Source organism: Atractosteus spatula, chromosome 21, assembly GCF_055471065.1.
Source record: "Atractosteus spatula isolate fAtrSpa1 chromosome 21, fAtrSpa1.hap1, whole genome shotgun sequence".
Taxonomy (NCBI): domain Eukaryota; kingdom Metazoa; phylum Chordata; class Actinopteri; order Semionotiformes; family Lepisosteidae; genus Atractosteus; species Atractosteus spatula.
The window spans coordinates 13,388,652-13,401,348 of NC_142726.1; the positions used below are offsets into that span (position 1 = coordinate 13,388,652).

At 40.1% G+C, this 12,697-nt stretch overlaps 1 protein-coding gene across 1 annotated transcript; it reads right to left on the reverse strand.

Moving 5' to 3' along the window:
* Positions 1-944: 944 nt before the first annotated feature.
* LOC148817227 (adhesion G protein-coupled receptor G1-like) lies at positions 945-12,451 on the reverse strand. Its single transcript, XM_088938842.1, has 13 exons — positions 12,320-12,451; positions 10,674-10,733; positions 8,999-9,077; positions 7,758-7,875; positions 6,840-6,968; positions 5,850-5,963; positions 5,619-5,685; positions 5,303-5,430; positions 3,287-3,411; positions 2,493-2,761; positions 2,117-2,210; positions 1,737-2,014; positions 945-1,177 (listed from the first exon to the last, which is right to left on the reverse strand). The coding sequence occupies exons 1-13, from the start codon at positions 12,375-12,377 to the stop codon at positions 1,062-1,064; spliced, it is 1,635 nt and encodes a 544-aa protein (XP_088794968.1). The 5' UTR covers positions 12,378-12,451; the 3' UTR covers positions 945-1,061.
* Positions 12,452-12,697: the final 246 nt, after the last annotated feature.

A 12,697-nucleotide genomic window follows, 5' to 3' on the forward strand; every position in this document is an offset into this window, starting at 1 on the left:
CTGGATAATGGTTAGAGTAGTTGTTATTGTTTTGTATAACATCTTTAAGAATTTAAGTTGTTACTTTTTTTTGAATTGCCTAACATACCAGCAAGTAAAATACCTTTAATGATTGAAGAGTCCCCTACTCATCTGAGAATTAAATTTGATAAGCTGTGAACAAAACATGAAAAGGGGAAATCTGAAACCGGAACTCTGTTGGCAATCGATTTGGTGTATAGTAGTTCAACGGGGGTTTATACACTCAGGAATTAGAATCTTAAAATGGCCATTTGTTGGATGGGTTCTAAATTGTTTTGTTTGCTAAAAGACTACTCCCAAAGGGTGTTTCAACACACATCCAAGAGTTGTGGTAAAAAGGTGTGCCCTATTGTATACAGAATTTGTTTGTGGGTGAAAGTGTAGAACTGATATGACAAAGCCTTTTCTCTGCCAAAACTGTTTGGTGTTGTGAAACCAAAGCTCTTTACTGAAGTGTTCACAATCTAGTCATGGAATGCTGCTTTTGGCTGGTAGGGGTTGCAGTAGTGGAGTCTACACAGGATTGATGGGGCACCAGGCTGACTTGAGTCCTGGACAGGAGGAGTGCCCCGTGTAAGGCAAAGTGACACCCCAGCTTGGCTAGGCAGCCAGCCTGTGTTGGGAAGAATGGAAGAAAGCCATGGAAGTGAGGGAGAAGAACATGCAAGCTTTGCCAAATGGTGCCAGAGTATGGAATGAGAGTCTGAAGCTCGTATGTCTTTGGAGAAATTGAAAATGAAGTTCCCTGTAAAAGGGGGTTATGCCATTCACCCATTTATACAAGTTGAAGCTATAAGGTGCTCTCCTCTCAGGTTCTGCACTAATCAGGATCCATTTTAAACAAGTTTCACTACTATACTGAGTGACGTTTTATAGGTTCATGATTTAAGTATGGTGATTAAAGGATTATAATGCAAGGAGACTGGATTGTAAGTTTTATTTAGCTGGCTCTTTTGATCGGTGTTGGGGAAAAGTCATCTCGAAAGCAGATCAGGAGAGATCTACAGGTTGACTGTAAGTCTTGAAGAGAGGACTGCGTGTCACAGCTGGGAGGTGGTGATTCTGCTGCTGGGAGAGGATCTGCTTGGGTCAGTAGCTTGTCCCCCTCGCCGCTGAGAATGGGACAGAGCAAGGAAACACAGGAAGAGAAAAAGGCCTGGAGAAGCAAAAGTTCAACTCAAAGTCAAGGTGACACTAGTTCATTTACAGCTGGTGCAATGAGAACATACTGTAGTTTTGGTTTTTAGTTGCAATATGCATCATCCCCCTTCTGGGATGCCCTGTAACCATGCTATTAGGATTCATGAGAGGTGGAAGCATACTAAGACCCTTCCAAAAGATTCCCAAGAGGGGGGGAGTAATGCCATTGGCTGGAAAACTACCAACTGCACCCATTAACAAAAAGTTGCAACCAACCCAAATATCATGGGATTGGGAACTAAGATAGATCATCTTGATGGCAATTGGATGCCAATGGACATTGAAAGATGGATTAGGGAAAGGCAGGTCTTCTTTCACTATCTGAACAGAGCTCTTTAATCAAATGGCAGTATCTGTTTTTTTGGAAAGTCAAATATGAAGTTTGTAATCTTCATTTTAGGTGCTAAAACACCTTTGTCTTTATCCATTAAAATCCATGACTTTTTAAAATACAGTAATGGGTGGATGGCGTAGCTGCAAGTTTATGCTAGGGGGGTTCTTAGGGGACAGCTCACCTTGGAAGGAGTTGAGGATGGTGAAGATGTAGAAGATGGGAAGCTCCAGTGGTCCGTATGCGAAGAAGGCCAGAGCCCAGGGGAGGCCCAGCACGCAGCCCAGTCCCAGCACTGTCACGCAGTCTTTCCACCAGCTCCCCTCTCTGTGCATCTGGCTCTGTCTCAGCCTGCGCATCTTCACCACGGTGATGCCCAGCATCACGGCATTGAAGAGGAAGATCATCCCAAAGTAGGCCGTGATGGTGACGTAGTTCACCGTCCTATCCTTTATCCAGCACCTGCCCATGATAAAAATGACAAACCATATGGAGCTGTGCTGTATATTGATGTACAGGTACCGTTCCATTGATCTCATCATGGAAGAGGTGAGCATGACCTACATGTATGTAGAATTCAGAGCCCCATCTCCTTGAATCCTGTATCTGCCATACTTCTGAGCAGCAGCACACACAGTGACTACCACAAGAGGAACACCTGGAAGACAGTCATTGAAGTCATTGAAGCTAACAGTTCTCCTGGTTAGAGGGGCTTTGTGTGACATTAGGCAGAATTATGAAGAATTCTGTGTTGTTGATTGCAGAGCTGAAGTTGCTATATCATCTGAAAAGCAGAGAAAAGGGTCACGTACAAGCCTACTGCTAAACAGTGCTAAATCACACACATGCTAAATGCTATCTGCTTGAGACCATTAAGGGTAGGACTGAGTGGAACAGTATTTAGCAGAACAGCAGGGTCTGGGGTAGTGTTTGCTCTTACCCCATCCTACAAAGCTCAGTTTCAGCAGGTATCTGTGGACGTAGATGTTGTAGACCTTAACCAGCAGCATGTAGAGGTGGAAGCCCTCGATGGCCAGCCAGGTGAAGCAGCACAGCAGTGCCCAGTGCAGCAGGAGGCCCAGCGCCAGGCAAAGACCCTCACTGCTGCCCTCTGCCAGCGCCACACTGAGGAGGAAGAGGAGGTGCAGGAGGAAGAGACTGCCACTCAGGTGGACGTGCACAGCCAGGGATTTCTCAGCTCTGCGTTTCCTGTGAGGACAATGCAAACAACTTCTATTGCTGCACACAAGCTGAGAGCACACCTCTACATCTTTCATCATTCCTTTCAAGACCTTGACTCCACACAGTTACGGAACTTTTTAAAAAAACATTTTTGAAGCTAATTTTAAATGATATGAAGATAAAACAAAAAACAGATGTATTCTAACATTGGTATATTATCATGAGTTTAGCTAGAGATAAAGAAAATTCAGTTCTGCAGCAAGACTGAGGAAATTGCACTTTACGGATTACTGGTTAATTATGATATCAAATATGATGTCCCTTGTTTTGTTCTTTATACTTTTCTTAATTTTCTTAAGTTTCATTATGAACTTTAGCTGACATAACGGGCAGAAGGTTTTGAGAAAAAAGAAGACAGAACTGAAGTATGTAAAAATATTACTCTTCAGTTTGCAAAGCATTTACAGCAGTAATTATAAAAGTAAGATTTTTAATCAATTTTGTTCAGAACACATTAATGTTAATGTACAATTTTGTGAAACGAATACTGACCTAACTGAACACAAGAACAAGACAATAGTGATGGCTGTGAACAGCACAGAGAGACCACTGCCCATGTAGGTGATGTACTGAAGAGCCTGAGTGTTGGTTTCGTCTAATGAGTGAGGTTCTGCTTTCTGTCAAAAACAATGCATAAAGAATATTTTAATTTCTTGCATAGTAGACCCTTATTTAGAATGACTTTCAACACATAAATGAATATGTGTATTTATAAGGAAGGATCTGGAAAATGCAATAATGACAAAATAAATTAATAAAATAATAATAATTAATAATTGCTTACACTTATATAGCACTTTTCTGGACACTTCACTCAAAGCGCTTTACAGGTAATGGGGATCCCCTCCACCACCACCAATGTGCAGCCCCACCTGGATGATGCGACGGCAGCCATAGTGCGCCAGAACGCTCACCACACATCAGCTATCAGTGGGGAGGAGAGCAGAGTAATGAAGCCAATTCATAGATGGAGATTATTAGGAGGCCATGATTGGTAAGGGCCAATGGGAAATTTGGCCAGGACGCCGGGGTTACACCCCTGCTCTTTTCGAGAAACGCCCTGGGAAAATGGTACAGGAGGTGTTCCCCTGCTCTTCCAGCTCCTTCTACTGTATATACAACAATATCAAACTAAAACCACACAGCTAGTGTGGATACAGAGGAGAAATGTACTCTATTGGTAAGAAAGTTTATGCTTAGCAGATGCTTAAAGGAGGTCAGGGACTGATATCTGTGGTCATGTGGTTCATGTCCACCAATGAGAAGTGAGGACAGGGTCCTGGAATTACAGGAGAGGTACAGAGGTATTTAAAGGGAGTAAAGGGATAGATAAGAATACTGAAGCTATTGAAGATACAGCAGGTTGGAGTACAGTAGTTGAGCCAGCAAGAGGTGTGAACTAGAGTTTCATTTCAGCTGCATGAAAAGGGAGTAGAACAATGAAGTAGCATGAGGAAAGAGAAAAGATAGGGTGGATTGCAGAATTCTCAATGAGCTGGCATGGGTAGACAATGCTGGTGGCGTGGCTATCCAAGAAGGAGTTTCAAAAGTCAAGGCCAGAGAGTATCAGAGCCTGGACAAGGAGTGGAGTAGAAAAGCTGGTAGTGAAGGGGTGGATTCTGCAAATGTTGCTCAAGAAGGAGTTGCAGGAGCATCCCAGAGAAGAAATGTGTTGGGAGTTGGAGAGGCAGAGGTCGAGAGTGACACTGAGGTGGAGGGCAAATTGAGTATTTAAAAAGAAGTTCAGTAGGAGGACAAAATATAATATCCCTCACTTCTGCTCTCCTACGCATGAACATCTCTCCTGCTGATCAGCCCTTTGTGCTTTTTTCTCAAACCTCTCTCTGCACAACTATCTTTACCCTTACAGCAGCTCCCTGGCTCGTTCTTATTCCTCAGGGGCTGGCTGGTGTCCCCTCAGTCAGGAATGTCACGCCAAATAAACCTACAATACATTTCTTTTCTCTGTTGCATCACTTAGGATTCGGCCAAACTGCTAAACAAGGTGGCGGTGAAGACCAAAGGAGGAAGAGGAGGTCAGGAACCGAGAGGCCAAGTTTAAGACATTGAAAGTGCATCCAGGAGGAGACATAAGTAGCAGTGCGGGGAAAGTAGGGAACATTTCGAGCATCAGCATCATTCAAATGACAGAAAAACCCCATGGGAAGAGAGCAGGGGCAGGGTTTCAGTAACAGAGAGGAGACTCAGACATAGGAAGATAAGAGGAAAGCAGAGAGCTGTTGGTGCATTCAAGGGGTTTAGAGAGGAAGGGAGATCTGAAGGGATGAGGAGAAACTTTTCTAAAGAGAGCTGTAGTGGTTGAAAAAGAAAACTTCCAGAGAGTAAAGGTATTAATAATGATTTTTTGATACAATCAGAGAGGCTTCCTAATAGAAAAACTAAAACAATTATTTTGTATTTTATTTAACTTGATAGTAGGTGCGCAAGTATTGTACTATGTTGTAGCATCATTAAGTATGAAGCCATTTTCTGTCATTTTGTACTAACCATTAATATAGCAAAGAAACTGAGATGACTGCAGTCGCAGATGAATGTATTACTCGTTTTGCTGGTTTCACATCCTTCTTCGCTCCAGCTTCCTTCAGCTTCCATAGTAATATTTTCTGCAGTGCAAACTGGGATAGACAGCTAGAATTTAACATTTTATTACAGAATTTTGTCAGACAGATGAAAAAGCTAGGCTTCCATTCCTGGATTCTTTTGTCTGTCTGTGTGAAACGACGTTGCCTCACAGAAATCAACAGAAAAATAGAGACAGCTCTATTTGAAGCTAATGTTGACAGAACAAAGGATAAACCGATACCTTGGTGCCTTTCATCGTCATCTGCATAATCATCCTCTTTCCAAAACACACAAGTCCCATTCCGCCTCTGAAACAATTTTGTTTCTCATTATTAAGAAATTATGATGAAATGAACTACAGCCAATGATCAATTCGGGTTCTGTAAATTACATTAGAAACAAAAGAAAATGGAAATACGCTACAGAATAGTCACGAGCCACAACTGCAGGCACAATGATAGCAGATGCTTACCTCGTTGTTGTGTTTGAATGTTACCCTGACTCGGTCCGTAAGGTTTGAGATTGGATCACTCCCCACTGTCACTCCTATCACAGTGTTTTCCAGGATCTCATTTGTTTTTGAAGTCTTCAAGACACACAATATGATTGAAGAAATACTTAAATGTTCGGCTGCTATCAAAAAGCACAGCGATGGACTATTGGGAAACTTACCTTTTGTTTATCTATTGAAGGAACAATTCAACCTTTTATCATTTATCCTTATATTTTTTGTTTTCACAGCAATTTTCTTGTGTTTCAGTAGTTTGGTCAAATTCTATCAAAAGTGAAATGAGTCACTGAAAAGAATAGCATGCTTAATACTTTGGCAATAACCTGCCTGGCTGAAGAAATAACAGCACTGGCTGAAGGATTGAATCAGGGAGGCAGCTGCAAGGGTGAAGATGGGGTGGAGGGAGAGGTGCTAGAAAGATGTACTCAGAGGTGTGGGCAAACTGAAAGTATTTTTATATAGGAGAGCTGGAGTGCAAAATTGCAATTTGACCTCTCGAGCTTTAGTTAAATAATACTATTCAATGTGAATCAGATGCTAAGGATCTGATTCACATTGTCTGAAATTTGAATTATTCCATAAGTATATATCCTGAAATCATGTCTATAACTTCTCTGTTCTGCTTTTACTTGAAGATCACTGCCATTGTACTGTAGCATGTGCACAGAAATTAATGGAATGCTAGGGGTCCCTTTTTGATTGCTTCAGCCATTAAGATACAGTATCTTTAACTTCTCTCCTGTTTTGAATGGAACAGATTGATTGGAAAATAAAAATAAAAAACACCTAAAGTAATAAAATCACTCAGAAATCACTGGAAATCTTGTAGTATTGAAATGTTTTTGACTGTGAGTGCATCTTTCTCCAAAAAACTCAGTAACCATCTCTCTTTTTCAGCCAGTTGCATTTTACTACACAAAACTGACTCGAAACATGAAGTGTAGAACCTACCTGAAACCAGCTTGTTTCATTAATCACTGTGATAGCTATTCGAGTCTTTTTCACCATTTTTGTCCAGGAGTTTTGAAAGACTTGTCTTGGAATATATACCTCGTGCCCTTCTGCTGTATTCTCGAACACCTGTAGAAAGAGAGGAATCACTGAGACCGGTTGATTACCAAAATTTATTTCCTTTTGCTTCCATGTACTTAATGGTAATAAACCCTATATCACAAAATAATTTTAATGTTTGATTTATTTTAACTAATTAAAACAAGAGGTAGCTGCTATTCAGAGGTAGTTAGTTGATCCCAGGATCACATCCATGTCGTTTCTTTAGAAAACCCATGGGATTGGCTTCAGTAACATAGCTGGAAAGGTTACTCCCAGGGAAACAAAATGTATTTCAGAGGAGGAATGGAAAGAGGATAATTATGCGGATGACAATGAAAGTGACCAAGATATTGTACACCCGTTTGCCCCTTGTTCTCCCATTTCAGGTTATTGTTTATTTTTTGATACAAGCATCTTCTCTTCTCCCAGAAATCTGTATAAAAAAACTGCCTGTTCTCAGTTTTAATTGCACTTCCACATAGTTTTTACTTCTGCCCTCTGGTGTCTCACTATTGATGTTGAAGAAGTCCATTGGGTTGAATTTGGGAATGCCTCTGAGAATTTTGAGTCGCAGTCAATGGAGGACAGTCCTTTAATACGATCACTCCTTTCTCGACTGATTCCAGAGTGACAATATTCTTTTGTGGAGCATGGCCACCACAGTTGTACACAACGTTCTAAATGAGGTCCTACTAGTGCACTACATCCTTCCTCACATATTATATTTTCAATATTAATATTTAGAGGAAGAGTTGTTGTTTCAAGTTCCTTTTAAATGTGAAACTTAAAGTTAAAGAGAGACCTGCCATTTCTTACCTGAAAAGTTAGGTTTGTGCTTTCTTGCTCCAAATAACGAACATTAAACATGTATCCCTCCTGCAGTATTGTTTCGTCGCTTACAGTGGAACATTGTGCAATTAGTTTTTCATACTTCCTGTGGATGGAAATAACTGGTCATTAGATCTTAGATACAAGATGTAAACTGTATGTAGACTAGTTTGATCTGTTACAAAAGTAAGATTTATTCTGTCACCATTACTCACAACAGTAACGAGTCTGTTGTTGTATAATGCAATGTTCAATGTCAGACCTGAGAGACGTTTTAGTGCAGGATTTACAGTACATGTTGCATACAGAGGCAGTTTGAGTAACGTGGACAAAACAGTGGACATGTGGCCATCTTTGGTAAATCTTAAAGGTACACTCACTTCAATAATCTGCATATACTGTATTATGAGATATTTTGCCAAAGAGTTTAAAACGGCAAGAGTTAGCATTACGAACTGCATATTGACAATGAAGAAAATGGAATAGGAACCAGGCAGCTATCTTGGATAATCCAGGCAGCTCATTTTCATTTAATTTAAACCTGCCTTATGCCTGTCAAGTTTGAAATTAATTGGCTACATTACTCAGCAGGAGCAGTGCACACGGAAGATGGAATGAAAAAGGGTTGAGGGCCTGTTGTGGCAGTGGAAACTATTGTAGCAATTCCTCAGAAACAAAATTTACAAACCATTAGATTTTGAAAGGGCTGTGAGCACAATGGTTGGGTTGACATGGTGCACAGACTTTATTTATAATTTGTTTTTTTTTTACTCATGGCAGGTCAGCAGTAATTTGGCTAGTGGTTTCAGCTGGCCTGCCGCTAGAAGTTGTTTTGGCCTCAGCTGTGTGTAAATAGGTTCACATGTGGTTCGTTACTGATAAACGATAATCTAAACCACAGACACACAGGGGAGGAAGCAGAACCATTAACACAACACATATATCTTCTATTATGCATACTAAAATATTTCTGTCAAAAAACAAAGGAGAATTATTTGCCAGTTTAACAGATTACTGTATCTATCCCAGTAAATATGTCTATCATGTTGTCTATGTATCCATGCAGTATCCATCATACCACATCATTGATGTTTTATTTTGAAAAGCTGAGCTTTTTGAGTTTTTTAAACATAGGGTATGAGAATGCAGAACAAGATACCTGTTTTAGATTTGTGTGTTTAAAGTATTAATAAAAACGGACAGCATATGTCTGAGCTCACACACTATACCTTAATGAAAGATGTCTCTTTGTCTTGTATTTGATAGCATCCTGCATACGAATCGTCGAACAGTTTTGTTGAGTTGCATCTGCAATGAAAATTGCAAACATAGTGTTTTAATACTTGTCATTATATACTTTATGTACCCATGGGTGATAGCTTTACGTCAGTTGTGTAACTGGATACTGTATTTCTTCACAGGCAGAACACAGGTAGTAAAGACAGGCAACAAAACCTCATCCACACTGACTCTGAGCATTGAACAGTCCCAGACTGTACTCACTTTTCACTTATGACTGTTCAACCCAATGATGATACCCCAGTAATTGGGCTGATCAACAATAATGACAAGTTTGCATAGGAATGAGGTGGCTGATCATGACAATAATCTAGCCCTGAATGTCACCAAGGCAAAATAACACATTAAGGACTTTGGGAAACAAAGAGAGAGCCACACTCTGACCAACATCGAGCTCCAGCAGAAATTTGTTCCAGATTCCTTGGTTTTCAAATCCCGTATGATCTGGCCCAGATTCACAATACTGAAGCAGCTCTGAAAAAGGCACAAGAGCGCCTCCACTATATGAGGAAAGATGGGATGAATAAGTGGATACACTTGAGCTTTGATCCCCATAGAGAGCCTCCTGACTGGAGGCACCACCGTATAGTACAGCAAAACAACTACACAGGACAGGAAGGCAATACAGAGGGTTGTAACATCTGCAAAAACCCTCAAACGATCCGACTTTTTATCACTTGAAGAGATCTACTGTATATCAGCCATTGCCGAATTAAAGCCTCTGCTTTAGGATTATACCCACCCAGGACACAAACTGTTCTGACCTTTACGGTCTGCCAGGCAGTATTGCAGCATGAAATCACAGACCACTAGGTTCAGAAACATTTTTTTATCCCCAAGCAGTACTGTACTGCTCATGTACGTGTCATGAATACCTAATAGTTCAAAGCAAACTGACAGACTGACTATTAGCTAGTACCACCGACTGCTGAATGCTGCATTTTCTGCACTGCGTACTGCACACTGTTTTGTTTACTATTGTACATTGTAAAATATTTATTTTATTCTGTATTGTATTGTACTAGTAGGTACTTTCTTTGTATTACTCGCCAACCACTTTTATTTCTTGCTGCCTTCACCTGTCAGTACATGTACCTATACCTGTCTGAGCGTGATTAAGAATTCCCGTGTACCTGTTACAAATAGCACATACAATTTGGACTTGAACTTGAACTCCTTCACTCTGACTAACAAAAGAGGTCAGATCAAAAGCGGCTTGGGTTTAACTCTTTGACTGGTATCCTGCACTGTATGTGCATGTTGCACATCCTTGCGCTTTAGTGCACTGCACATTGAAATATAAAGTACAGCATGTACATTTGTTAGAATGTGCTGTGTAACACTGGACTTTATATCAAACACCTGACATGTTCCATTAAATGCAAGTGCTTTAAACAACAGTAATATCCACCCATCCATTTTCCAAAGCTCCTGACCATAGGTGAGGATGGGGAACGTAGATCAATGCAAAACCCAGAGCTTCATCCAAAAACTCAGCTCCCTCTTCACCACCATGGTGCAGTGTCCACATTACTTCCATCTTGCTGAAGGTTTTTGTGCCACGTGCTCAAATGATTTTTCTTAAACAAAATGCATCAAGTTTACCTGATGGTATTCTTTTGAGACCCATCGCTCTTTGCTCAGAACATGATGGCTGGCCGTTATCTGAAAGTGAAATTTGTACATGACATTAGTAACTCTGAGGACAATGCCGGACAGTTTTCACACTCACTGGTGGCCGAAAGTCCATTTTCACTTGACTACTAAGTTACCAAATTAGCATGACTGGATTGGACCTGGCTTGAATACCTCCCCCACCTATTATTATACTAACATAACAAAAAATAATACCATACCACGTTAAACCGTTCTTCTATAAGAATCTCTATTAGTTTCTAGATTTTGTGTCTTAAATAAATGAAAGCTCAGCTACTGGACATGTTATACCCGAGCTTTTGCTTTCTTCTTCTTCTTATTATTATATATATTCACAGATTTTAACCCTCTTTGTTTAGACCCACCAGAGCAGGATATGTTTATTATGACGAGAGGCACAGCTTTTGTTAAACCTGCCCAACCTCCCCCCCCTCACTTTTGCAAGGACTGAGCTGTGGAGCTGCTGGAAGGGTGTAGATATTGTGGCAGGAAGAGTGGGAGACTGATTAGCAGATATAGGGAGAGATATTCTGCATGTCAAGAAGTGCGGAAGTGAGTGAGATTAGAATCTGCCCTTCCCCCCAAACTAATGTTATAATTCAATACAGTATATGACTCAGAATTTTGTCAGAAAACTACACACGTACACAGGAAGAGGTACCCCTCCTGATGTACAAACTGCAGTTGTGCAGCCTAGTGGTGTTGAATTCACAACAGACCAGAAGCCTTCTGCTGACTAAAGTCGGACTCTTCCTCTACACCTTTCGTCTCTGTGAGGAAGCTGTGCTCTTGGTAGCCTGGTAGATGAGACTGACCCAAATTAGCTTTCAACAGGTGATCTATGAATAGATCTTAAATAACCTTGTAACTACACAAGTAACAACATTCCCTTTGTTTTCCAGTAAGCTGTGGCATGTCTGCAATGTGATTAAAACTGCTGAATCTGCATTTGTTAATGCAATGCACAAATCACACTGGCATGTGACAGCTAACAAGTGTTCTGTAATTAATCTAGGTTAAATTAATTAAGAATCCATGAGATTTGAAATGGAATAATAACATTACTTGAAAAGACTTGTATACCACATTGTGTTGCTTTCATGACTTGCATACACTTTCTTATTCCTGTCTGCATAAACCAACTAATATCCTTACATATACATTCATAATACTGTACATACAGTATCACTACAACAAGCATGTTCCTTCCCAAGCATGTTGTGACTCAGTTTGTCCTTTCCCAATAGAAGCTCTATAATCATTGATAGACAAATCACAAACTCTCTGGCTCTTGTCTCTCTTAAATAAAATGCACATGTTGCTTTTCTGAAGTGTTTCAATATATTTACAGTCCAGTGCTTTGTTTAGCCACAGAGTTAGAATCCTAAATCACTGAATGATACATTAGATAGGGTAACACATTTCTTGCATTATAAAAATAAACATAAACAATTCCTCATTATAAACACCTATTAGATACATTTTCAAACCAAAAGGATATAAAACTAGAACATACTAGATAAAAAATCGTATTATTTCTAATTATTTCATAACTTTAAACCGCTTTTTTAGAAATTTGTAAGATGTTCTCTTACCTTCTGTCAGTGCAATACAGACCAGTAAATTAATGATGAAGCATTTAAAGCCTTTCATTTCTCGGGCCAGTTCAAAGCCATCTGATACAGCATGTCTGACAAAATCGTAAATGAGTTTACATCAGGTACTGTTTCCTGTTGACTTTCAATTCAGACTTTAAGATGACGACAGACAGCAGACATTCTGAAAGTCTGCTGGGGGAATCCCAAACTATGAGACTTCAGTGTTCTTTGAGATGTTCCTCTTTTTTCTAAGTTTCTGTAAGAGATTCAATTCGCATGGCACAACAGTACATGTACTTCAGAGCAAAGTGACATGTAAACAATGTTTTATCCAAGATTTTATTAGTATGATTGACCTGACCTTATAAACTGAGC